This window comes from Gracilinanus agilis, chromosome 2 (genome assembly GCF_016433145.1).
Source record: "Gracilinanus agilis isolate LMUSP501 chromosome 2, AgileGrace, whole genome shotgun sequence".
Classification (NCBI taxonomy): domain Eukaryota; kingdom Metazoa; phylum Chordata; class Mammalia; order Didelphimorphia; family Didelphidae; genus Gracilinanus; species Gracilinanus agilis.
In genome coordinates, this window is record NC_058131.1 from 463,177,214 (window position 1) to 463,203,736 (window position 26,523).

At 35.3% G+C, this 26,523-nt stretch overlaps 1 protein-coding gene across 1 annotated transcript in view; it reads right to left on the reverse strand.

Annotated features, from left to right (window-relative positions):
- The window catches only part of SYNE2 (spectrin repeat containing nuclear envelope protein 2), a 419,774-nt gene that overhangs the window by 55,963 nt on the left and 337,288 nt on the right, over positions 1–26,523 (reverse strand). Inside the window, exons 93-102 of the mRNA XM_044664857.1 lie at positions 25,365–25,569; positions 19,987–20,166; positions 19,080–19,199; positions 16,198–16,352; positions 15,955–16,099; positions 13,184–13,278; positions 10,407–10,641; positions 8,412–8,606; positions 3,384–3,509; positions 643–798 (exon numbers count right to left, since the gene is read on the reverse strand). Of these exons, the coding sequence (XP_044520792.1) occupies positions 643–798; positions 3,384–3,509; positions 8,412–8,606; positions 10,407–10,641; positions 13,184–13,278; positions 15,955–16,099; positions 16,198–16,352; positions 19,080–19,199; positions 19,987–20,166; positions 25,365–25,569 (1,612 nt within the window). The remainder of the gene's footprint in view (positions 1–642; positions 799–3,383; positions 3,510–8,411; positions 8,607–10,406; positions 10,642–13,183; positions 13,279–15,954; positions 16,100–16,197; positions 16,353–19,079; positions 19,200–19,986; positions 20,167–25,364; positions 25,570–26,523) is intronic.

The window sequence follows — 26,523 nt, forward strand, 5'->3', positions numbered from 1 at the left end:
TACTTACTTATTCTTAAAGTAAAACCTTTAAGTGTATTTGGTTCCTTTAATCTCTTCCAAATCTGACTTTAATGACAAACAGATGCAATATGCTAATAACCTTAGGAATTGCATTAATAAGTAGAGGTTAGGCACTCAAATGTATTAAAGACAGTTTTCCACATTTCTTCTTAAAAGATTTTTTTTAAATTGATACCACACGATCGCAAATTAATTCAAAACTTTCCTAGTGGCTCCATAGTTTTATAAAACTGAGTAAAACTCATCTTCTCTGTTCAAGGGAATCAGCCTGGACTTTCTCCTGTAAAACAAGGATCTTTTCCCTTATTCTCCTTTAGAAAATTTCCACATTTTTCTTTTATATCTCCTCCAGATAGAGCAATCAACTACCCATGGCTCCCCACTGGTGCATTTCCTCCAAGTGATTTTCTTGAGATCATTAGGAGGGAGAAAAGCTTCAGCTCGCAGCCTTTCAGACAAAGGGTCAACTTTACCAAACTCCCCTCTCAAGAAACAACAGCCTGTCTATTCTTTTACAGTCTCCAGATCCAAAGAAATCAAGCTTCTTTCGACTTGGCCTGACTTTAGGAGACATTTCAAAAACGTCCGGAATAGAGAAGCCCCGGTAGGGAAGTGACTTACTCTTAAACAGAGCTCCTCCCATTGTCTGTGCAAATGGTCTATTTGCTCCTTCAAAACCATCACATCTTCCACAAGAATGTACCGGGTTAAGTCTGCCTTCATGATATTAAGTTCCTTCAAGTTCTGAGCCCAGTTTGCCAAGGATTTCTCCAGTTCCTGCATTTAAACACAAGAGAGAAGGAGGGGAGAGGGAGGGAGGGAGGGAGAGGGAGGGGAAAAAACCTTCAGCCCCAAGTACTGTTGTTTCTAAACCTGTAGGCTAATCCTTTGATTGGATTTGGGGGAGGGGAGACCAGGAAAGGGGGAGGGAGCAGTAAGGCTAAGGAATTCAGCTAGAGCAGAAGCCTTGATTTCCTGTTGCCTGGCCTTTTTATACCTTCTTGGTCAAAAATTCTCCTTTTTCTGAGTTTTTAATTCTTCTGGAATAGATGAGGGGCAAGTTGCCTTAAAGGCAGCATAAAAGCCTAGCATGAGTTTAGTTTTATTACAGAAAATAACATCTTTAAAGTTCTGTTTAAAACTTTTGTTTTAATTAAATTAAATTAATTAAATAAAAATAATTAAATCAACTGATTAAAACACTAGTTTTGGGCCTTTGTCAAACTGTGGGAATTTCATTAGAAAGTGTGGCTTCCCATTCTTCAGAATTCCAGATATACTGTTGCTACTGGTTACTACAGCAGAAGAAAGAAGCTAACTAGATCCTCTTATTTTTAGAAGGGATCTCTTTGTTTTGATTAAAATCAAAGTTCAGAATGGAAAAGAAAACAATTGCTTGTCACTTACATGTTGATAGGTCTGGAGAAAGATAGGTATTGGTTATTAAGAAGAAGGCATTTATATAGATATAAGGGTTGGCAAAAGCTCTTTAAAAATTTCTTTGGTCCTCACAACAACCCTGTGACATAGGTGCTATTATTATCCCCATTTTTACATCTTGAGGAAATGGATTCAGAGAGATTTAGTGCTAATAAGGTAGGATTTGAACTCAGCTTTTAAATTACACCAAATCCAGTTCTCTAGCCTCTGTGCCACCTAGTTATGTTTAACAATGCAATGCCTGTCAAGAAGAAACTTTTTTATTTCTATGAAATAATCAAGACAGATTCTTTCACAACAAGGAAATTGAAATTGGCCAAACTGAACTGGCCAAAATACCCAAGTTTTGTTTTTCACATTTTGTAGAGCTCGATTCATAGCTGTCAACTGAAATTTTAAAGACAGCAAAGCATTATTTATATCCATAAAGGAAAACTGAGGGCAGCTATGTGGTGCAGACCTTGAAGTAAGGAGGACTAGAGTTCAAATCTGATCTCAGATACTTACTAACTGTATGACTCACTCCAGGTAAGCCACATAACTCTGTTTACCTCAATTTCCTTATCTGTAAAATGAGCTAGGAGAAAATAGCAAAGCTTTCTAGTATTTCTGTCAATAAAATCCCAACTACAAAGAGTAGGATGCCAACAACAAAGAGAAAGTTGCTAGTATGCAAAAGTTAAAGGGAAGTTTTAGCTAATATTCATGTATAGCTAATCAAGAAGAATTTGCATACAATTAAGGGAAGGTTAGCTTATTTAGTTAATAGAAGTAGCTTTTGAAATAAGACCTAGTTCAAGTTCTGCTTCAGACACATACTAGCCATCCTCAGTTCTCTTAAAAGGTATATAAATTCCACAAATTCTTTTATTCCTCAGAGCTGTCAATCTAGCGCAGTTGGCACTCCCAGGGGTTAGAAGCCAGTGTGGAGGCCTCGAGGAAAGTACCAAACCCCTCTCCAGATGAAAGACGTATTTTTCTGACTATTTAATAGTTCTGTGTTTTTTCCAGTTCAACAACAGAAAGCTATGGAATTGTGGGACTGTGAAAACAGAAATATAGGACTTTTTATTCTAAATGAAAGTGCTCTTCTGCAGAAGTCTCACTAATTAAATGCCTTCCAGTTTTCTCTTGTTTATGTCTAAATTTAGCCAGAGATCCAAAGTATGACAGATGCTATGGTTCTTATTTTCCTGTCATTGTTTGGTCTGAGGCCACTCACATAGTTTACTAAACTAACCCTTTCAATTTGGTTTCACTATACTACTGAGAAATTGGATAGAAGGAATGTGTTGTGTTGTTTTTTTTTAAAATGATTACCAGTTTCTATTGCATATCAAATAACTGATAGGAAACTCCATTCCAACTGGTCCATTTTTCTACCCTCATGATTTGCCTTCTCAGTATCCATATCAAAAAACTGTTTGTCCTAGAATTTTTGTCATTGAGATCAAGTCTGGTGAATCCAGTCTGGTTAGTTTTGTGAAGGAAATTTGCTCAAGAGAAAAAATAAATTCTGTCCTCTTGAAGAAAAAATCATCTAAAAATGTCCCTTTTCTCTTTTTACTTTAGAGTTAAAGTTTGTGATAAATTAATAACTTTCAGAATAAGCTCAGGGACTCTTTTTGCTTTGGGGATTAGTTGAACAAAATGCCCAAATCCTCAGAGTTAGTAAAAGTTAATTTTTGTTCTTAAAAAAAAAAGTCATTTCTACACCTTAATCTGAAAAAAAAACAAAACAAAACATCAAAATTTCAGTTTCTACAAAGATCAGAGTGTCATGTCAGACAGGAAGATGAGTATTCTCAATATAATAAGGAACATCAGCTGGACTGGAGAAAACAGGAGGGCAGAATTAAGCATCTCAAAGATTTAGAGAACATCTAAGAAATTATTTTGTAAAATGGCTCATTTTTCAATACCTTAATCAGTTCCTTTTCTTTATAGAGCTCCTCGTATGGTTCTGGGAGAGGATCTTTAATTTTTGCCTTTAAAGTGTGCAGTCGGCTTTCCAACTCCTTGATTTGCTTTTCACAGTGGTCCCAGGTCTGTTTGAAAAACATTATAAAGAGAGATCATGAATAGCCTAGTTAATGAGTAAATCCATTCATTCTGTGCTTTTTTGTATTAAATGTGTTTTACAAAACATGAAGAATCCCAATCCTTCATCTTAAATAAATTATAATCTAAAGAAAGAACTAAGACCATTGTGAATTACATACACTGGGTTAAAAAGCAGTAAATGCTTAATAAATGCAACTAGGTGGTGCAGTGGATATAGCACAGAGTTTGGAGTCAAGAAAACCTGTGTTCAAATCTGGCCTCTGCCAGATCTCTACTATCTGTGTGACCCTGGGTGAATCATTTATCTCTTCGCCTCAATTTCCTCTTCTGTAAAATGAGCCAGATAAGGAAATGGCAAACTAGTGTCTTTGCCAAGAAAACTCCAAAAGGGGTCACAAAAGACAGATAATACTGAAAATGACTAAACAACAATGACTCTTGATGATTGATTAACCAATAATTACTTAGACATTCTAATGGCCAAAGGTGATCTCCAATTTTAGTATCTTTAATAAACATATAACCTTTTCTTTGCATAAAAATGTGTTAGACAATGTGTCAGGGAGAGGAGATCTAATAATAATGAGTAATAATAATAGCTAGCATTTATATCGTACTTTAAGATTTGCAAAGCACTTTCAGTATGTTATTTCATTTAACCCTCACAATGACCCTGTGTGGTAGGTGCCATTATTATCCCCATTTTATTGAGGCTGTGAGAAGTTGTGACTTGCACACAGCTAGTAAAAGTCTGAGGCAGGATTTGAAATTGGATCTTTCTGATTGCAATTCTAGAACTCTATCCATTGTGCCACCTAGATCCAAAGGAGATATGACCTAGTTTACAATATAAAATACATATAACATAAGGTAATATGATATGATATAACATAACACAATACAATACAATATACAGATACAGAAGAGATATGTATGAATGATTCAAAGAAGAGAATAATACAATGAGGAGGGATGTCCAGGAATTTTATGAGAAATTTGAGGACAGGCAGGTTACTTCGGTTAGGGAAGATTTACTGAACAATGCACCTGAAATGGGCCACAAACATTTGTTGATGGTAGAATTTCAACAGATGAATGAGAAGAATATGTTTCTACTACTGAGTTGCCTGATATAAAAGTGTAACATATTTAATGAAACAGTGTAAAATACTGATACAATTTGGGTAGACAATCCAGTCAAATAAAAGCATTTCTTTCTCTAGCACAAGGCAGGGGAAGGAGGGAAAGATGGAGGGAGATACCTGGGAATTTTAATGTAACGAAAAAATAAATGAATAAAAGTAAAAACATTTCCTATCTAGAACTCAGAAAAATGGAAATTTAAACATCAGAAACATAGTAGAGAACTAAAAGAGGAATGGAAAATGCTTCAAAACAGAATTTTAACAAAGCAAAAACACAAAACCAATGTTATGGGTTCACAGAGCCAGAGTGGTAGTTTAAATTCTAACTTCCTCTTTTTATAGCTAAGGAAACTGAGGCCCAGAAAGGTTAAAGTGACAATGCCTAAGTTAACAGAGGTGTTATTACATACATGTCAGAGGTGAGATATGAACTTGGGTCTTCTGATTCCAGAATCAGGCCTTTCCCCCCCTCTTACCATTTGCACTGTGATCACTGGAGACCTCCATTCAAGTCCTTTAACTCAGAGGCTATTTGATTATTTTTAAATAATTCTATGAGAATCAGTTATCTGATTTCCAAACACATAGCAAAATAGAAAGCAAAGCAAGACTATGATCCAGACAGGTACACTTGAAAGGTGACAGCTGGCAACTTGATATCCAGGGATCATAGATTTAGCTAGTGCTGGAAGAGAACTTTGAGGCCATCTAATCTAAGGGAAAAGATGTAGAAAATGTAAAAGACATAAGAACTCAAAAAGCTTGGTAGACCTCAAAGGGTAGCAATAAGGAAGAAACGATAGAGGGGTTCTTAAATGAATTTCTGTGCCATGGACCCACTTGGTTTACTAGTGAAATTTATAGACTCCTTACTCAAAATGATGTTTGACTTTTTTTAAAATACCCTTACCTTCTGTCTTAGAATCAATACTAAGTATCACTTCCAAGGCGTGATAAGGGCTGGCAATGGGGATTAAGTGACTTGCCCAGAATCACAAAGCTAGGAAATGTCTGAGACTAGATTTGAACCCAAGACCTTCTGTCTTCAGGATTGACTCTCTATACCCTGAACTACCTGGCTGAAACAAAATAATGTCTTTAAATGCAGTGTGTGAGTGTGTGTTTAGAAAGCTCTATCTGTTCAGTTGTTTCAGTTATGTCTAACTCTTCGTGACCCCATTTAGGATTTTCTTGACAAAGATACTAGTTTGTCATTTCTTTCTCCAGTTCATTTTACAGATGAGGCAAACAGGATTAAGTGACTTGCCCTGAATCACATAGCTAATTAGTACCTGAGGCCAAATTTGAACTCAAAAGATGAAGAGACTAAGAATTTTATTCTGTTGTATTCATTTTAATAGGAGAAATAAAAGGGAAGAGAAAAATAAATATACTACAGAAAAATGGAGGAAGAAGGAGAAACTCACAATTTTACTTGACTGCTCAAGAGTAAGTCTACAATCATGAAGGTAGAGTATGGGGAACAGATATCTGCTTAATATTATTAGGATTAGAAAAAGAAAGAGTGATAATACACAAAGAGTTTAGTGTTAAAATACATTAAACTCAACTAGACAATAGGCAGGGTTAGTGAGAGAGGGTAGGAAGGTCAGTTAAGGAGAGAATAGTCACTAGCAAATAAAATTCTTAGGGTATAACATAAAGAAGGAATTATAAAGAGTAAACAAGTAAAAAAGAACTAGAAAAGGGCCTGGGCTTATGAAGAAGGGACAGAACACATCAAATGTTGATCATTGCTTCTATTTTTCCACATTCATCAATGCAAAAGGAAGTATGAGAGAGGAAAAATATATAAAATATATTCATAACCATGAATGTGGATAGGATTAATGCATCCATAAAATAGAAGGGGGTACCAGAATGAATCAGAAATCAGAATCTAATAATAATCATGTTATTATTATATTATAATATTCTCAAGAAATATACTTGGAAAACAAGAATTCACAGGGTTAAAATGAGGAACTGGAGAAGAATTTATTATGCATTGTGCAAATTGAAAAAAGTATGACCTTTAGCAATGTAACAGTAAAAATAAGAAATAAATGAGTTATAACTCTTTCAAAAGGGATAAATTAGCATAACTAGGGAAACAAGTTATTTTTAGGCAACACAGATACTAAATATACAAATATCTAATGCCATAAGTGCCCCTAAGTACATAAAGGAAAAGTAAATAGAGGCCATTTTCCGAGGCTCTGTCTTGGGTCATCTTTTCTTCTTCCTCAACACAATTTTCCTTGGTGATCTCATTATCTCCCATAGATTCAATTATCATCTCTCTGTGGATGATTCTCATATCTATTTATCCAGACCTCTTAATCTCTAAATTTCTTATGAGAATGATATATTGAGAACATCCTTTATGAAAATGAGACAAAAACAAAGAGGCTTTTGATAGCATTTTTCTGTAACATACCATATCATTATAGTTACACAACTGACTAAAGTAGGGAGGGGTTATAAGATTCCACTTTGTTAATTTCAAGAAAGAATTTGTTTTGGTAGATTAAAATACAGCTTCTCTCTCATCAGATAAGATGTCTCTCCTACATTCAATGAGATCATTCAAAATTCCATTACAGAGATGCAACTAAAAAAATCATTTGTTGAATAAATCTCAAAATATCGACAAACAGTATTTTTATTGGGGATTACTCCTCCCAGTGTAAGGACCAGATAAAAAGCAAATTATCCTATTAACATTGAAATAACTTTGTTTGATAAGTCTCAAAATCATTTGCAAAAGGTATTTTTATTAGGCAAAGTCCCTTTCAGTGTAAAGATGAAATAAATAAAAAGGAAACTGTTCTATTAACACAAGTTCTCCAAATGTTCCTTTTCACCGAAGACACTGGCCTAATGTAATTAAGATGTAAAACACTACAAAGCCTCCTTGGTGAAATTCATAATAATATGAAATGACATAATATTTATAAATCCCTCTGCAAATCTTAAAGTATTATATGACTAACATTACCATTATTATCAATACTGTTATCATTATTGAGATTTTTCTAGCCATTCATATTAGAAAAACAAGTTGAATTTAAAGATGCATTTTTGCACATATAGTGACACACAGCTATCAAAATCCGAATGGGCAGGTCTTCTTTTAAATTAATTTTGGATAAATAACTGGTATGTTTATCTTGGATAAATTTGTGTGACAAGAATTGAGATTAGAATAGATTGAAAACACTAGTAAATTCCCCCAAATGCCCAGTTATAAAAGTTCATCTCCTGAATGCTAACATTCTCCTAGTATGTGTAACTATATCATGGGACACCATAATCTTGGAAGAATTAAATAACAAATATGCCAAAGAGTTATGTGAAATGGCCATCGAAAAGATGCAACACAATACCAAAAATGATTTACTAAGGACATTTTTGACAGTCATGTAACTAAAAAAAAAAGATGGGTAAGTCATATAACAAGAATTAGAGACAACAGACAGATGAACAAGTACCCTGAGAAACAAAAGGAACAAGAGGAAGGTCTCAAGTGCATTAAGGCAGATCCTCTGTGGAAGTCATATAGAAAGAAGTCACAGAGAATGTGGGAGGCATTAGAATCTGAACTTGTAGAGAGTAATAACCACATCTATGAAGTCATTGATCCAAAGTATGAATTTTCTAAGATATCAAAGAGCAAAAAGGAAATGAAATGTGCTTGAATACTGTAGATTTAAAAAATAAAATAAAAGGGCTATTTACCTCAATAGTGCTTTGGAATTCTTTGGTCATTTCAGCTACTCGAAATTGGCTATTCTTCCAGGTATCCTGCAATTCCTTGATTTTCCTATCAATGGAATCCTTAGTCTCTGGGTCAGCTATTGTCAATAACTTTCTTCCTGCTTCTAAGATGAGTGCACAGGTAGTTTGCCGTCTCTGAAGAAGTACTTCTTTGTTCTAAAAAACAAGAAAAAGGATTTACTTAGGTCAATCACTCTCCAGATGTGGTTCTCAGATCTCTGGGGGTTCCTGAGTTCAAGAGATCTATGAGGTCAAAACTATTTTCATGATAATTCTAAAGTTATTTTCCTATTCAAATATTCCTCTTTTTTTTCCCTAATAAATATCAGTATGAGGACCGAATTTCTTCATGTGCTCCAACTATAACAATATTAAAAGTAAAATCAGATAGAATACAACTGTCTTCTATTAGTCCAGATGTTAAATAGATTTGAAAAATAAAAATCAACCACCACCACTCTTCTCACTAAATTTTTGTTTTGGAAAATAGAATTATTTTTCATTAAAATGTTATTTTTAATATATAATAATTTATTATTGTCATTTTAAATGAGCTAATACATATTTTAAGAATGTCAGGCTAATTTCCTAAGCTCTTAAAGTCTTCAATAATTTCTAAGAATGTAGAGGGGTCCTCAATGGCTTTTACAAATTTTCCTTTTTTTTTTTTTTTTTTTTAATTTATTTTAAACCCTTAACTTCTGTGTATTGACTTATAGGTAGAAGAGTGGTAAGGGTAGGCAATGGGGGTCAAGTGACTTGCCCAGGGTCACACAGCTGGGAAGTGTCTGAGGCCGGATTTGAACCCAGGACCTCCCGTCTCTAGGCCTGGCTCTCAATCCACTGAGCTACCCAGCTGCCCCCGCTTTTACAAATTTTAAAGGAGTCCTGAGAACAAAAAGCTTGAAAATCTCTCATTTAGATCTATGCTATGCCCAAAATATTTTGAGTATGTTTGAGTATCTGCCTTGTTGAATTGTGCTTAATTTTTAATAATATAAATATGTAGGAGATAGGGAGAGGAAGGACTAAATTGTGTGTGAATGTTACATTTCCTCATCACATTCATGGTTTATATATGTAACCAAGTAGGAAGCAAACTCCCAAGTATGTACCCCTTAAAGAGATTCTTTTCATTTCAATATAAGATCTGATCAGACAGATTCCATAGGTAGGCCACAAAGATTATTAAATGCTATGTGTCAGGGCATTATGTTGAGCTCTGAGGACCAAAAGCAAGCTTACAAAAAAAGAAAATCCCAACTGCAGTTCAAAAAAAAATCCAGAGAAATTAGAAATAGCCTTCAGCAGATGAGGATTTAGAAGGTCACTCAGTTAAGGATTTATTGGAAATGTAGCACCTTAGACATAGGATCAGAGATTCCAGTGATCTATGATGATGATGATGATGATTATTATTATTATTAATTTTAGTGGTAGCTTTCTTCTAACACAAAAAGTCACATTTAATAACTTAAGAGAATTTACCTGAAATAGAGAAGGGAAAAAACTCCCTAAAAGTATGTTGAAAAGTAGAAGAGAATTGGCTATTTATAGTATTACAAGTCTAAAAGCATATTTATATATAAAGTTCTGGTTGCTGAAACTGTTTTCTGCTTTTCTTTGTGTTCCCAACACTTAAAATAGAGCCTGGCACACATTAAATAAATGCTTTTCAACTTGTTGATAAGTTTCTATAAAACATTACCTAACTAGTCAATAATCTTCTTTGTTTAATAAAAAATCTTGTTTAGTTTTTCATGGTGCAAATATTGGGTTGACTGAAAAAAACCCAACCCATTTTCTTCTTGTTTAACCATAGCCTACTTTGTTGCTTGGGATATTTGAAATGAAAAAAAAAAATAAAAAAATAATTTAAAAAAACCCCTAAATTGAAAACCCAAAGTCTGTCAATGCCCCTAAAATATATTCCATTGTTACTGTTATCAGCAATACCTTGAGATCATGAATAAGACTTCTAATTTTGCAAAGACTAAAACAATCTCGGCTTTTAACTGCAGACAGGAAATGGTTGGTATCAGAAAGGAAATGGGTCACATTCTGTAGAGAAGCATTGAAGCGTTGCCATTCTTTCACACGCTCATTGATGGTCATCTTCCTCTGTTGAGTCCTTTGAGTAGCATCTTGCCACCGCTCTTTCAACATTGTGAGTTTCATAACAAATTCCGTTCTTAGGAAAGACAGAATGTTTATTGAGTATTATTATAATATATTTTTGGCTGGAATTGATTTCCCTACTGGAAGGGCAACCAATAACAACATGATAGTGGAAGCCTGGGTACATTATCTGTATAGGCAAAGATCACAACAAGTCTGACTTTGTAAGTCCCAGGGAGTTGACTGAGCCACATAGAGTAAAAAATGAGATTAGAAACCAGGTGTTCCTCATTATAAGTCAAACACTCTAACTATTAGAGAACACTACCTCTATTTTATTTTATATAACTCTGAAAAATATTAGCATCAAATAGAATTTTTTTTTTTTTACATTTTTAAACCCTTAACTTCTGTGTATTGGCTCCTTGGTGGAAGAGTGGTAAGGGTGGGCAATGGGGGTCAAGTGACTTGCCCAGGGTCACACAGCTGGGAAGTGTCTGAGGCCAGATTTGAACCTAGGACCTCCCATCTCCAGGCCTGACTCTCAATCCACTGAGCTACCCAGTTGCCCCCATCATCAAATAGAATTTTTAAAAACGAACAGGAGGAAGTGTTTGGGTTTATCTTGGTATTGCGCCAACATAGTGACAAACATTCCCCAAAACAGAAGCTGCTTGAAAACACAGTTTGCCAACCTATGAATGATTATCACAATTATAAATAAGCTGAATGGAATCCTGATGAACAGGCAGGCATCCTGTAATGTGGTTGATTACTTGAGAGGGCCAGCCATTGTACAAAAACATCAAGATTGTGCTTCCCGCAGTTCTACTATTTCAATTTCTTTTAAATAACATATTCCATGATGGAAGATGACTTTTCCTTATCATGGGAAAGAATACATCTTGGTTTATCCTTCTGACCAGGTTAAAAAAAATTAATACTGGTACAAGTTTGAATTTATTCGTTAAGTTAGAAAGGAATGTGATTTACTATAAAATTTAACAATTTCTCTCGGACAGGGTTCAAAGAAAGCTATAAAGATATTCAAAAGGGGGAAAAAAACAAGCAAAGCAGAAATTAAAGGGACCAAGATTTAGCCAGCAGAAGAAAATGCTCACAGATGACAATAATGTAGAAATGATTACTTCCTTCCTTCTCAGAAGGCAGGTGAAGAGTAAATGGGGTTTAACTTCAACATGAGAAATTAACATAATGTTAACTAAAAGGAAGAACCCAATAGTCAGGTGTAAACATTAGGATGGATTCCCAAGGAGATCAAAGGTACCATTGCTACAGGGTCTTTTAAAATAATAGATTGTTAACTGCCAGGATGACTAAAATATAAAGTTTAATCAAGACAAAGGTTTTGGCGATTTGACCTGTAAAGGAGTCTTTAATCCTATGGTTTTTAACTACATGTATATTGGGGGAGGGGAAATTAGGGAAGCCCTTATGATTTTTTTCCTAAAATATACTCCATGAAGTACACATGGAGCTGAGTTGTCCTGGCCATTTCTAGGGAAAAAGACTTGAGGGTGACAGAGTAATCTCTTGGTTCCTCTGATGGCAGTAGTAGTAGTAGTTATAGTAGTAGTACTCAAGGGAGGATGCGGTATCAAAGAAAAATGGTTATGGAAAATATCTGGGCTTTCAAAATCTCTCTGATTTCTGGGAAGGGGGGGGGGTGTTGGATTTCTTTTTCTCCTCTTGTACCTTGGCAGCAATGGCAACTGACCACACAAAGGAATGACTACATGGCTAGATATCAGGAAATTGATTGAATCGTCTGCTTTGTATTTCTTTCCCAGAGCATAGGTGACTAAATAATAATTCTGAAATAAATGTTTTTGGTCTTTCAACTACCTCACGTTGTTGAGAAGTTTGAAGTTACTGGAGGTCGAGTAGAAACCCCCTCCCTTGAAGTCTAAAGGAGAGTTTCAAAGAGTCTCCATGGTATCAGAAGATGAGAAGAGAGAAGAAAAAGAGCATGCAATTTATATTTTTAAAATCTACTGATGAATAGCATTTTGGGGTCAGTGGCTAATTCTCTGATATAGCTTCTATTCTCCTGTTGCTCCCATGGGGACTGAAAAAGTCCTGTGTCATTCCAAAGTCCTTAAGCAATAGAAACATACATCCAAAGGTGGCCTGGAGAACTCAGTGTGCCTTCATGCATTCTCTAAGGTACATGCTTTAATCAGGATAAATTAGGGGGACTCCCATCATATGCAGCACTGAAGGATTCTGGTTTTTATTAGTTATACTGACATTGTATGTAATATTGCATAAAGAGAGTGTTGGAGGAAAAACCTCAGAAAAGAAGATTTTTAATAGGTAAAACTCAGGTTCCACAGAACTGATTATCTATCATAAAAACAGACACCCCCCACATACCTTTGTGGAAAGTGTTTTAGAAACTTTAACAATTACAAGTGAAGAAGGAGAACCTAATTTTCCATATATTCAGGACTATGCCACCCACTCCAACAGAGGCCTTCCTAACATGATGTTTATAGACATTGACTTCTTTAAGATTCACTTCAATGGAAGCCCTTTACCTGCTGAATTACCATCCCTATAGAATTCTTATTATATAACAAGAAACATCTTACCTTTTCTCTATTTCTGGAGTATCCAGAAGCTGAAGTGACTGGGTGACAAAAGAATCAGCAATTGGCTGATTTACAGAAATCTCAGCTTGCAACATCTGTAAATATTTCAAAATATGAAATAAACATAATTCATTTTGTTAACTTAGACCTATGTTTTATTTAATAATTAGAAAATGATGTTAATTATTCATCTGATATTCTAAAGTAAAACCAAAAAAATCAAATAAATACATGAATTCTGAACAATTTACATTTTTATTCAGACTAAAGGAAAATAATTCATTTGATATTAGAAAACTAGAATATTTCATCTGCTTTATCTGCTTATTTTGTTGCTAATGTGTTTTTTTTTAAACCCTTACCTTCCATTTTGGAGTAAATACAGTGTATTGGCTCCAAGGCAGAAGAGTGGTAAGGGTAGGCAATGGGGGTCAAGTGACTTGCCCAGGGTCACACAGCTAGGAAGTATCTGAGGCCAGATTTGAAACCAGGACCTCCCATCTCTTGGCCTGGCTCTCAATCCACTGAGCCACCCAGCTGGCCCCAAATGTTTTTGATAATATGGTCAGTTAGTGTGTGTGCTGGTCTAATTTAACACTCCTTATGTTATTTACATAACATTTTTCCATGTTTCTTTTATGCTTATTTCTCTTATCCTTTTAACACTACAAGTGGTTCTATCACATTGATATACCTTAATTATTTAGCTAGTTGTTAGCTGTATCTACCCATTATATTTGTTGTTAACATGTTTGTTTTAACTTTTACCTTCTATCTTAGAATTGATACTAAGTAAATTTTCAGGGCAGAAGAATGGCAAGAGCTAAGCAACTGGAGTTAAGTGACTTGCCCAGGGTCACACAGATAGAAGTGTCTAAGATCAAATTTGAATCCAGGACCTCCCATCTCCAGATCTGGTTTTCTAGACAGAAGGGGGTTAATTACTCTTACATATTTATATTTTTATAGATTTCTTATAGACCCTGGATGACATTTTAAAAAAAAATCTGTTCTGTTTACTATAAAAAATTCTATCCCCCATGTTGCAGGCTCAGCTCAAAATCTTCTCAGTTGAGGTTCAGAATTAGGAAGAAATTAAGCACGAGCAAGTCATTGAACATTTAACAAAGGAAGAGGTTTGCTTTAATACAGCAAGGATTTGCAAAACAAGCAAACATTGGCAGTGAAATTCTTTGGATGTGCCCTAGCTCATCTCTAGCTGGAAATGTGTCTGGTCATTTAGTCATCAGGGTACAGAAAGACCTGTGTGGTCTTGGGCACCCACCAAGTGTGAGAGGCAGCAAACAAGAGATTAGGACCTGGATTAGGAAGCTGTTACCAGGTAATCTGGGGAAGAAAGTGGGTCAGGAATCCCCTGGCCATTTCTTTTCATTTAATAATAAGAGCAAATACTAATGATAATTGTTTTTAGTTGTATTTGCCTCTTTGTAATGTCATTTGGGGTTTCTTTAGCAAAGACAATGGAGTGATTTGCCATTTCCTTCTCCAGTTCATTTTACTGGATGATGAGAAAACTGAGACAAACAGGGTTAGGTGAATTGCCCAGGATCATATAGCTAGTCTAAACCCAGATTTAAATTCAGTTCCTCCTGATTCTTAGGCTGGCACTATACCACTTAGCTGTTCCAATAATGGTAATAGCTAGCATTTATCTGTTCCTTTATACTGTAAAATAATTCTGCCTTAAAGATGTTTAGTAAATTTAACTTAAAAAAATTCTCGCCATCACCAAAAACCCCCCCCGCCAACAAACCAAAAACCCAATATAATGTTAGCAAATAAATGTTCCAATGCAGAGTTTCCCTAATATATCAACATACAATTGGGATTTAAAAAATATCTAATTTGGTGATCCTAATTTTAGAGTTCACAATTTTAGCTATTAAAAATTTAAATTGAAATTTTAAAAAACTTTTAAAAATCCACTAATTTTAAAATTTAAACTGAAAATATAAATGCTACCAAACATGAACCATATTCTTTTGCACTGATAAATTCAGAATGCTTGAATTCTAGATGTCCGAATGTGATTTATCTTTAGATCCACCGTACAAGGGATGGTTTTATCAAACTCATAGTATGGAAATTTAGTCCAGGTTCCTCAATATTTTGATGGATGTTTGTAACTGGAAAAATGAAAATGATTTTACTTCTGCCATAATTAAATCTAAAATGGAAGGTTGAGTTCCCTTAAGCACTATTTAAATTTTGCAAAAGAGGCCCATTTACTATGTTTGCAAAACTATTGTGGTCACATTGATCCTTTGCAGAAGACTTAGAATGAGTTCCAGCATGTAAACAACTAGAAAAAATATGGCATTGGGAATCTCTTCCAGGTAAGGCCATTTTCTTCTTGTCTAATGTGGATTTGGGGCACCCAGGAGATAAGAGCATCCTGTCTGGAGGCAGGAAGACCTGAATTCAAATCTGGCCTCAGAAGCTTACTAGCTGTGTGATCCTGGGCAAGTCCCTTAAACCTGTTTGCTCCAGTTTCCTCATCTGTCAAATGAACTGGAGAAGGAAGCAGCAAATCATTCCAGTATTGTTACCAAGAAAACTCCAAATGGGGTCACAAAAGTCCGACATATCTGAAGTGACTGAAGTACAACAATAATGTAGATTTGATCCCAAGAGATATGTACTATAGTGAAAGAATGAAATGCCTTGCCTAATTTTGAGGTATTTTGCTTATGAAAATTATCCCTTTTTTGGGGTAGGATATGAGAGGTAAAGAGGTTTGCTAACCTTACCTCAAATGTTTTCTGTTGCTGTAAAAGATCCTCAAGTCTGCCAGCCAGGTTCATTTTCAGGCACTCTTCTATCTTCTCTAAAAACTGTATCCAATTTTCACATTTGTGAAGGAATTTTTTATTGGACCCAGTTCCCTGAAGTTCACTATAAGTTAGACAGGATGATACAGAAAGGATGTCACAAAGCATGGCCATCAATTTTTTCTTGATGGACATAATATGGTCTGGATATGATTTTCTAACCTGCACTTTTCCAGAGCTGTGGCGGCTGCCTGACTCCACTTTCGATTCAGATTTTGTAGTGTCTTTGTATCTATGTCACTAAGCGGCAGTTTGAAGCTTACTTCATTCAGACGTTCCATGTCAGGTGACAGTGCTGTTAGTTCTAACATGTGATTCTGTTCAAAGGGGAGAGAAAACCACAATTAAATTCCGCAAATTTTTTTTCTTTTTGATCAGAATTTAAAGGTTTCAGGATTTTAGAACTTTAGCTATTATCTAAACTGGTGGTATCAAAATCAACTAGGAACAGTAAATCATACACAAGGATCCTTGAAAGCTGCATATTGACTAAAAAACCCACATATTAATTTTTTTATGTTCAGTTAAAGTTTTTGTTAAATATTTCTAATTATTTTTTTAAAGCCCTTACCTTCTATCTTAGAAAGGATATTAAATATCAATTTTAAGACAGAAGAATAGCAAAGGCTAGGCGGTTGAGCTAAAGTCACACAGGTCTGGTACTCTTATCTAGTGTGCTACTTAGCTTCCCCTCCCAATTACATTTTAATCTGGTTTGGGCTCTATGCACCAGGCCATGTATTTGACACCTCTGATCTAGACAAACCCCTGACTTTTTATAGATGATAAAACAGAGGCCCCAGAGAGGTTCAGTGACCTGCCAGGGTCTCAAAATTACTTGGTGGCAGAGTCAGACTTGCAATCCCAGGCCTCCTGATTCTCAAGCCACTAAAAGAATATTTAGCAACAAATTCATGTGGTCTGAGAGTGTAATGAGCATTGTTACCAGCAATGTACTTCAATTGAGAGTAACAGAAAGAAGTCACACATAAAACCCCATGTATTCTATATTATAACCATTCTGAAGTGGTCAGGACAGCTTGCCCAGTAAACACAGGGTGAAGGAAATGTTGGAAAAGATAATAACTGTCTGATGGTATATCTCCATTATCCTTGCTACTGGGGAGGCTGAGAGTAGAGGATGGCCTGAACTTGGGAATCCTGAGCTGCAGTAAGGTTAAAACTGGTCCAGTGTCTATGACAAGTCTTTAATGAATTTGGTGAGCTCCTAGGATTGGAAGGTCACCAGGCTGCTTAAGAAGAGTGAAAGTGTCCAAGTAACAAATGGAGTAAATCAAATCTCATACTGACTATCAGTAAGATTGGGTCCATGAGTGATTGCTATATTTCCAGCCAGAAGGAAGGAAGGAAAGGAAGGAAGGAAAGAAGGAAGGAAGGAAGGAAGGATTTTGAAGACATGCTGAAGATTATCCAGTAGGACCAGTATTTAAACACACATCCTCTGACTTCTAATGTGGCCCTCTTTTCACCATACCATTTACTCCCTTCATTCAATATTTTCTTCAAAGAAGATCCAGGTTTAAAATCATGATCCAGGGCTGAATTCCAGAGGCTGAATCTCGATCCAAAGTTTTAATTATGTTTGTTAATGAAAGAATGATCAAAGTAGGGAAATAGACTAACACATCTTAAAATGATTTTCAGCAAAACTTGTTTCCAAAAATAATTTGAGGAGGCAGAATCTTGAGCTGTTTCAGGAACTTACCTGTCCCTAGGAGTTCATGTTGGAAGTTATACAGAAGGAAGTAAGTCAGACGAACAAAATAAACACAGCCATTATTAAGGATACAAAAAGAAAGAACAAAAGCAAAACCAATCTATACACTATATATATATATTTTTTTACTTTTTTTTATTTTAAACCCTTAACTTCTGTGTATTGACTTACAGGTGGAAGAGTGGTAAGGGTAGGCAATGGGGGTCAAGTGACTTGCCCAGGGCCACACAGCTGGGAAGTGTCTGAGGCCAGATTTGAACCTAGGACCTCCCGTCTCTAGGCTTGGCTCTCAATCCACTGAGCTACCCAGCTGCCCCCTAAACACTATAATTTTAAAGACCAAGGCTTGCTGGTGAAGAGCTGAGAGAGCTATATCTTTCTCTTATTCTTTTTAGAGGAGGACTATGAGTGAAGTATATGGTCTCTTCTGCCAGACTAAATTAATGTATTGGTTCTATCCCAGAAGAAATATACAGGTCGAATTTAAATAATGTGACCCCCTGGAGGACCTCAATATACTATAAGAAATAGCTTAGCAATAATATTCCTCAGTTCTGGGGGCAGCTGGGTAGCTCAGTGGATTGAGAGTCAGGCCTAGAGATGGGAGGTCCTAGGTTCAAGTCTGACCTCAGATACTTCCCAGCTATGTGACCCTGGGCAAGTCACTTGACCCCCATTGCCTACCCTTACCACTCTTCTGCCTTGGAGTCAATATACTGTATTGACTCCAAGATGGAAGGTAAGGGTTTTAATAAAAATAAAAAAATAAAAAAAACATTCCTCAGTTCTTTTCACTAGTTTCCATTTTGTTATCCAGAATGGTTTGGTAATGGATGTTCCCAATAAATTTGTTGAGTGACTAATGATTAATGATTACTTAGTATTTTCTTAAGCTTTGTTGAAAATCATTCTAAAATATGTCAGCTATTTCCTTAAATTGGTAAAATTTGGTTTGAGTCTGGAATGATCATATTTTACATAATTTTAATTTCAAATACTGTGAATGTGAATACATGTGACTACCTCAGAGAAATTATTATTTGCACTAAGTGGGACTCAGCTATCTCATATTTTCAGTTTTACAATTCTAGGGGAGATCAATTCGGAAGTTTCGAGTTCTAATCCTAGCTCAATTTAGGCTTTAGAGAAAATTGTGTAGGAATGTTATATATGACTAGGTTTAATAGTTCTCATTTTCTGCATACCAGCCCTACAAACCCATACAAACTAGCCATTCAGCTAGCCATAAAAAACAAACTCCTTATCCTGATCCAAGCCCTTAGAAACATATCAAATTTGACTGTACCAGGAAGTGTTCTGGATCATCTTCTCTTCCCTGTAAATCCCAACTCTGTACTGAATGCTTGATGCTATCTTCCAAAGATTCTAGTTGATCCCTGAAATCCTTTAGCTGGGAAAGAATATGCTAAAACAAAGAGATATATTTTCATCAGAAACTTAGGTACATATGTAATGAAAAGAAAAAATAAAGTATTAAAGATTATCTTTGATTGTTTATATATTTAATAATCATTTATTACTTAATATATTTAATATAATTTAATAACTTATCATACTGTTTCCAAAAATAATTATATATACATATCACACAAATAATATATAAAGGAAGATAATCTGTAGCAAGGTATCTATATCTATATCTATCTATATATTTTTTTATGTATATCAAGATATAGTAAACATGTTTAAAAAGCTGATGGTGATTTTGGATACTTGGTCATGTTAAATACTTACTAGTCTATATCTTTTATATTTGGCAATTATCCTTGGCTTATAGTGAATAGAAAGAACCAAGAGAGATACAATGAATCTGCTCCCTCAGGTGTGATTACAGGGAGCTATGTGTCCTGGCATAAACTTATTTTTGCTCTCTGCATGCACAATTACCACTAAGGGGCTGCCAACAAGTGAATAAAGAAAACACCAGGTAATTTATGCACAATTCAATGAACATACTTTTAAAACAATAGCAAACCTGGAATAACTTATTCAGGATAATGTGCTGACTTATAAACCATCATATATAATGAAATGAACAAACTTTCTATAAAATATGCAAATGCCATGCAGGAAATTAATTTGCCTTAGCTTTATAAAAATTCATTTGGAGCTGATTCAGGGATAGAAGGATCCTACAATTGCATTTGAGATCACAAGATCAAAACCAAACTAAAAATTAATTCAAGTTGTACCTCAAACTCATTTGACTTCATAAGCAGCATTTTTTCCAAGTAAGAAATCCTCTGAAGTGAAGAAGACTGATTAGAAAGAACATCTTGCTTGACAGGACCTGCTTGCTCTAGGTTTGGTTCAATGACTGCTAAATTCTGAAGAAAGGTTTCTTTTATGTTCTGTAACTCGTGTTGCAAGTTCTGAAAAGAAGAATGTTGAAAAACAATAATTTTCCCCATTACCAACTAACATTTTACCCTGAAGTTTGTCTTTTTCTTTTTTTAATGTAAGCCATAATAATCCATGCAGCTAAGTTTCACTCACTATGTGGTCTAGCAGGTGGCTCAGTTAAAAGATTTGTGGTGAAATCGCTTATTCTGAGTCAAACAATAACCAAATCCTTTTTCAGACTAAGACAGTAGGGGCTTTTAGTTCATAGAAATTAGAGGCTGCACGAATGGATTTTTCTGCATTTTGTATTCTGAGCATTTTATAACCCTGATTACCTCAATGGTCAGTGTAACCCTCTATACCACTGAGGCATTTTATTTATTTATTTTTTTATTAGACATTTATTAATATTCGCTTTTAATCTGTTTACATACTTTATGCCCCTACTTTCCCCTTCACCCCCCGCTGTCCCCCCACCTATGGCCAACGCACATTTCCACTGGTTGTAACATGTGTCCTTGTTCAGGGTCTATTTCCCATTCATGTCCGCCTCAGCCCATGCATTTAAGCAGTTGTTTATCTTATATGTTTCCTCTCCTGCAGTCCTTCCTCTGAATGTGGGCAGCATCTTTACCATAAATCCCTCAGAGCTGTCCTGTGTCATTGCAGTGCTGCTGGTACAGGAGCCCATTACATTTGATTTTACCATAGTATATCAGTCTCTGTGTACAATGTTCTTCTGGCTCTGCTCCTTTCGCTCTGCATCACTTCCTGGAGGTCTCTCCAATTTGCATGGAATTCCTCCAGTTTATTATTCCTTTTAGCACAATAGTATTCCATCACCCGCATATACCACAATTTGTTCAGCCATTCCCCAATTGAAGGACATCCCCTCATTTTCCAGTTTTTTGCCACCACAAAACGCACAGCTATAAATATTTTCGTACAAGTCTGTTTATCTATGATCTCTTTGGGGTACAAACCCAGCAATGGTATGGCTGGATCAAAGGGCAGGCATTCTTTTATAGCCCTTTGGGCATAGTTCCAAATTGCCAGCCAGAATGGCTGGATCATTTCACAACTCCACCAGCAATGCATCAATGTCCCCAATTTTGCCACATCCCCTCCAACATTCATTACTCTCCCCTTCTTTCATTATAGCCAATCTGCTAGGTGTGAGGTGATACCTCAGAGTTGTTTTGATTTGCATTTCTCTAATTATTATAGATTTAGAACTCCACTGAGGCATTTTGATATAAATATAAGTATACCAAATGCCTGCACAGTCCCACCAGTTGGAAGGAAAAATTGGTTTAGGATAGCTTGGGAAAGTATTCTATATTGGAAACTTATGGCAAGTGCCTTACTTTTAATAAAGCATGCAGGATTTAATCAGGGTGGGGAAAGATCTTTAGTCTAATCTCTCTAATCAGTGAGATAAAAATTTGGGCCAGAACTCAACTAGATAATAGTTTTTTTTTTTCATTTAAATAGCATCTATGAGGTTGGAGATAATGATATTTGTGAGGCTTCATAACAATTCAAGTAAATTTGAAATGTATTCACTATACAAGGATTCTTTACTAATAATTACAAAATTTAAGAGCAAGCTACAGAATAAAATATAACACTGTGCAGTGTGCAAAGTCACAATGTTCTCAAAACTAGAGTTTATATTAACAAAGGCACAAATGCACATTAACTATCAAAAACAAAGGCTTAACACTTCAATGATTCCTCTAGCTTGTCCTATACAGTCTAGACACTGTGCTTTAGGATAGAGACACTGCAAAAGAGTTGGGTCTTTCAATCATGTCAACAGTTCATGAGCACCTCTAACTTCTGGAATTTTATAACTTACGTTAAGTGAACTCTGCAGAATGCTTTGAACATAGTTCATTACTTTAAGGATCTGTCATTTTATTGATATGGGAATTTTCCTTCAGCAACTCTACAATTTACTGTGGCCAGAAAAATATTGCTTTGAGGCCAATCTGGTGATGAGCCTCTCATCATTTGGAACTTGGACAAATAACAAATTGTTGATCATTAGCCCATACTCTAAACCTTTCCAGTTCCAGTAGTGTTGCTGTTATTCCATCATTTCTAGTTGTGTCCAACTCTCTATAATCCCATTTGGGGTTCTTCACAAAGACACTGGAGTAGTTTGCAATTTTTTTCCTCTAGCTCATTTTACAGATGAGAAAACTGAGGCAAATAGGATTAAATGATTTGCCTGGGTCATACAGCTGATAGGTACCTGAAGTTAGATTTGAATTCAGAAAGAAAAATCTTCCTGACTTTAGGCTCAGCACTCTAACCATTGAACCACATAGCTGCCTGAGGATTTGTGTTCTGTAGGCAAAAGCAGAGAATTTAGGATCATGTCCAAATATTGATGTGGCACTGGATTAGTACTGTAATGAAGGATGTTGCACATAGTAGGAATTAAAAAAATTAAAAAAAAACTTTTCTTATATCTTTTTCTTTTTGACAGAGAAGTAAAGGGTCACGGGAGGAAGAGTGTTGCATATACTATGAGTTAAGGTTGCTCTCTGCAGAGATTGTTTTTGCTGAACTATTTTTCTTATAAAGGAGAGTTCAATATTGGACTATGGGAGATTCTACAAATGACTATGATATAAAAACAAAATGCATTAATAAAAGGTAATACTTTTTAAAAAATGTAACAAAAGTAGAAAAAAAAAAGTTTATTGACCTGATGCTGGGAAAACAAAAATCTGGTTTTTATGTCTTCTACTAAACCTCAAAAATGGTACACCACTCTTTGAATACTACTCATCCTTCATTATTTATATTCAGTCTTTCATTTTCCCAAACCAGGGTCTTTCACTTGAAATCTGTGAGCACTATATACCTTATTTAACTTCTCTGACCTCACTTTCCCTAAGGACTCTGAATATTTACAATGCAATACAGTATTTATAGTACAAAACTTCTGACTATTTAAAATAGTGAGTTGAGATCCCAAGAGAATTACAGGGTTTCATAACAGAACAAAACTATATCAAATCATTATTAAAATATGCTTATCTCCCAAAGGGAACATAGGACTTGAAGGATCCAAATTGGCTATGAGGTCAATTTAACACTTTTGAAATTAAAAATCAGTAGAAATCATTTTCTAAATTAAACTTTTTAAATTAAAAATCATAGAACTGATCAGTGAAATTGACACCTACTCCTCCATGTGTAGGGATCAATTTGTTTTGCTATAGTTTGGTTTCTAAACAGAGACATTCATTAAAAGTGTGGTGCTGTCAAGGAAGTCTAGAGTCTAGTTACTGAGTATTAATGTGAAGAACAAAAAGAGACTTGAGCTCTGTCAGTGGAGATAAAAGAAATATGAGAAAAAAATTCTTTTTCATACTATATTTGCTATTGTAGTCCTATCCCAATAAATTTAGTTGGCTCATTGAATGTCATTACTGTTTGGTTATTTCAGCTATGTCTGAGACTCTTCACGTCCCCTTCTAGGGTTATCTGGGCAAAGATCATAGAGTAGTTTGCCATTTCCTTCTCTAACTCATTTCATAAATGAGGAAATTGAAGCAAACAAGATTAAGTGACCTGTCCAAGATGACACAGTTAACAAGTGTCTGAGGCTAGATTTGAACTCAGGAAAATGAGTTTTCTTGACTCCAGGACAGGCATGGTATCCAGAGTCACTTAGCTGTCCTTGCTCATTAAGAACCAGAGAAAATGATGATATTTTGGCTGCTTATACCTGAATAGATGATGGCAATGGTAATGAAGAGAGGTAGCATTTATATGGATAGGTTTGCAACATGCTTTTTCCATATATTATCTAATTTGATCCTCACAACTACCCTTTGAGGTAAGTGCAATCACTATCTTCATTTTATAGTAGACAGAGGGTAAGTGACTTACACTGAGTCATATGGCTACTCCATATCAGTGATGGGAGTCGAGTTCAGGCTTCCTGATTCCATGTCTACCCACTGTGCTACCAAACTACCTGATTTACACAAACAGCATGAGATGAATGTCAATGTCAAGAGAAATCAGTCTGCTTCCGAGGAAAGAACTACCAAATGATTTGTTTTTTCTTTTCCTATCCACCTAGATATAATTGGTCTGCCTGAAACTGACCCTTCTGGCTTTATCTGCCAATGTCTGCATGGATGAGATGTGTTATCCTTCTGCATAATTGGCCACTGGAATTGTACCTGCTAGTGAATTTGCCTTTTTTGTTTTTCAAATGAGTCTTAGTGTTAAGGAATTCAAGATTTTCTGACAGTGAGGGGTGGAATTTAGATTTACTATGTTTTGTGATGAGTTCTCAAGATTCTTTGGACTGAAAGCTTAGTTAACTGATTGGTTCATCATTTTCAAAACTGCAGGCCTTTTATCATCAGCTATTGTTTTGCTCCATTGGTGGATACTGGAAGTAACATTCTTGATCTCCTATTACTGTCATCCTTTCTATCCTACAGTTTCCTTTCTCCATGAAGCTTTTACTCCTCTCCATGTGGATCTGTTTCTAATCACCCCTGTATTCTCTGTATATGGCAACATCTTGGGAACTCGCTAATTTAAACTGCCTTGTATTAGTATATATAATCCATTAGCACATACATTTTAATTATTTATTTAATCTATTGTTATTTATATTTATTATTTCTACTTTATTATTAATATTAGTAATATATATTTCTTTTACTTTGTCAAGAAGACTAGAAGCTTCTCGAAGGAAGGAGGATAGTCTCTTATACTTTTAAAATTTTTTCAAAACTCTTAATTTCTGTCTTAGTAACAATGCTAAGATAGAAAGTCAGGGGGCAGCTGGGTGGCTCAATGAATTGAGAGCCAGGCCTAGGGATGGGAAGTCCTAGGTTCAAAATTGGCCTTAGATACTTCCCAGATGTATGACCCTGAGCAAGTCACTTAACCCCCACTGTCTAGCCCTTACCACTCTTCTGCCTTGGAACTCACACCAAGTATTAATTCTAAGGCAGAAGGTAAGGGGTTAAAAAAAATAAACCACATAGCTCTTTAGTCGAAGGTTTTACAATATAGTTAGGATAACAAAGATACTTTAAAATCACTCAGATTGACCTCTTCAAATAAAGAAATGGAGATCCATGCAGATATTATTAAATGTTAAGTCAATGGAAGAGAATAATATAGGGTTCTTCTCCTGCTCATGATCAAACAAGAGGAAGGGAAAGGACTTTGTACTTACCTCTGCATCCTTCAGTGCCCGGATTAAGATCTCAGTCAGGTTGTCTCCAGACATATTGATAGTTAAAATGTGTTTAAACTTCTCTTCAAGTTGATCAAGCTTTGCCGTTGTTTCAGTATGAGCAACAGTATAAGACTCCCAAAGTTGTAACATACTTTGGGCTGATTGTAACTGTTCAGCAACTTCATGATTCACTTGAGTCCACCTATCAACAAATAGATACATGACAAGTCCTATAATATTTCATTTCCCATAATCCAGATTCTCCAACTGAAAGTGGAAAAATATAATGATAAATGTTATTTCAATAATAGTATAAGTGAATGCCAAAGGTAAGGGAGGATTCTTTAATTAGCCCCAATTCCTGATTCATTAATTTAGAAGACAAGCCTCCATGTCCCTGAAAGATAAATGAGAAGGTCAACCAGTATCTCTTGAAAATATCTTTAGAAAACCTTCTTTGATAAGGGTCTGATATTCAAAATAACTGATTCAAAAACAAAAGTCATTCCCCCAAAGATATATGATCTAAGGATACAAATAGGCAGTTTATAAAGGAAGAAATCCAAGCCTATCTAATGACCATATCAAAAAATGCTTCAAATCACTAAAAGAAATTCAGATTCAAATTTCTCTAAGGTTTTAATTCATACCCACCAGATTTGCAAGGATGAGGAAAAAGGAAAGAGATAAATGTTGGAGAGACTTTGGGAAGACCCTCACATTAATGTACTATTGGTAGAGAAATGAATTGGTCTAATCATTCTTTGAAACCATGCCTAAAAAGTCACTAAATGTGCAAACCTTTTGTCCTAGGGATACTCTTAAAGACCCATATGTATATGAATGATTGAAGTAATTCTTTTAGTTAAAGTAAAAAGTTGGAAAAAAAAGAGTTGGGGGCTGTGGCGTAAACTCTTCAAATGGGGAAAGGCTGAGCGATTTATGATGTATAAACATAATGGAAGGGTATTATGTTATAAAGAAATGAAGAAAAAAATTCTCATTTTTGAGAAACTTGGGAAGACTTGTATGAACTGATGCAGAGTGAAGTAAACACAGCTCAGAGAAAAATTTATACAATAACAACAACATGGTAGAGTAACTTTGAAAGAGTTAAGAATTGTTTTCAATTCAATGACCAACCATAATTCCTGAG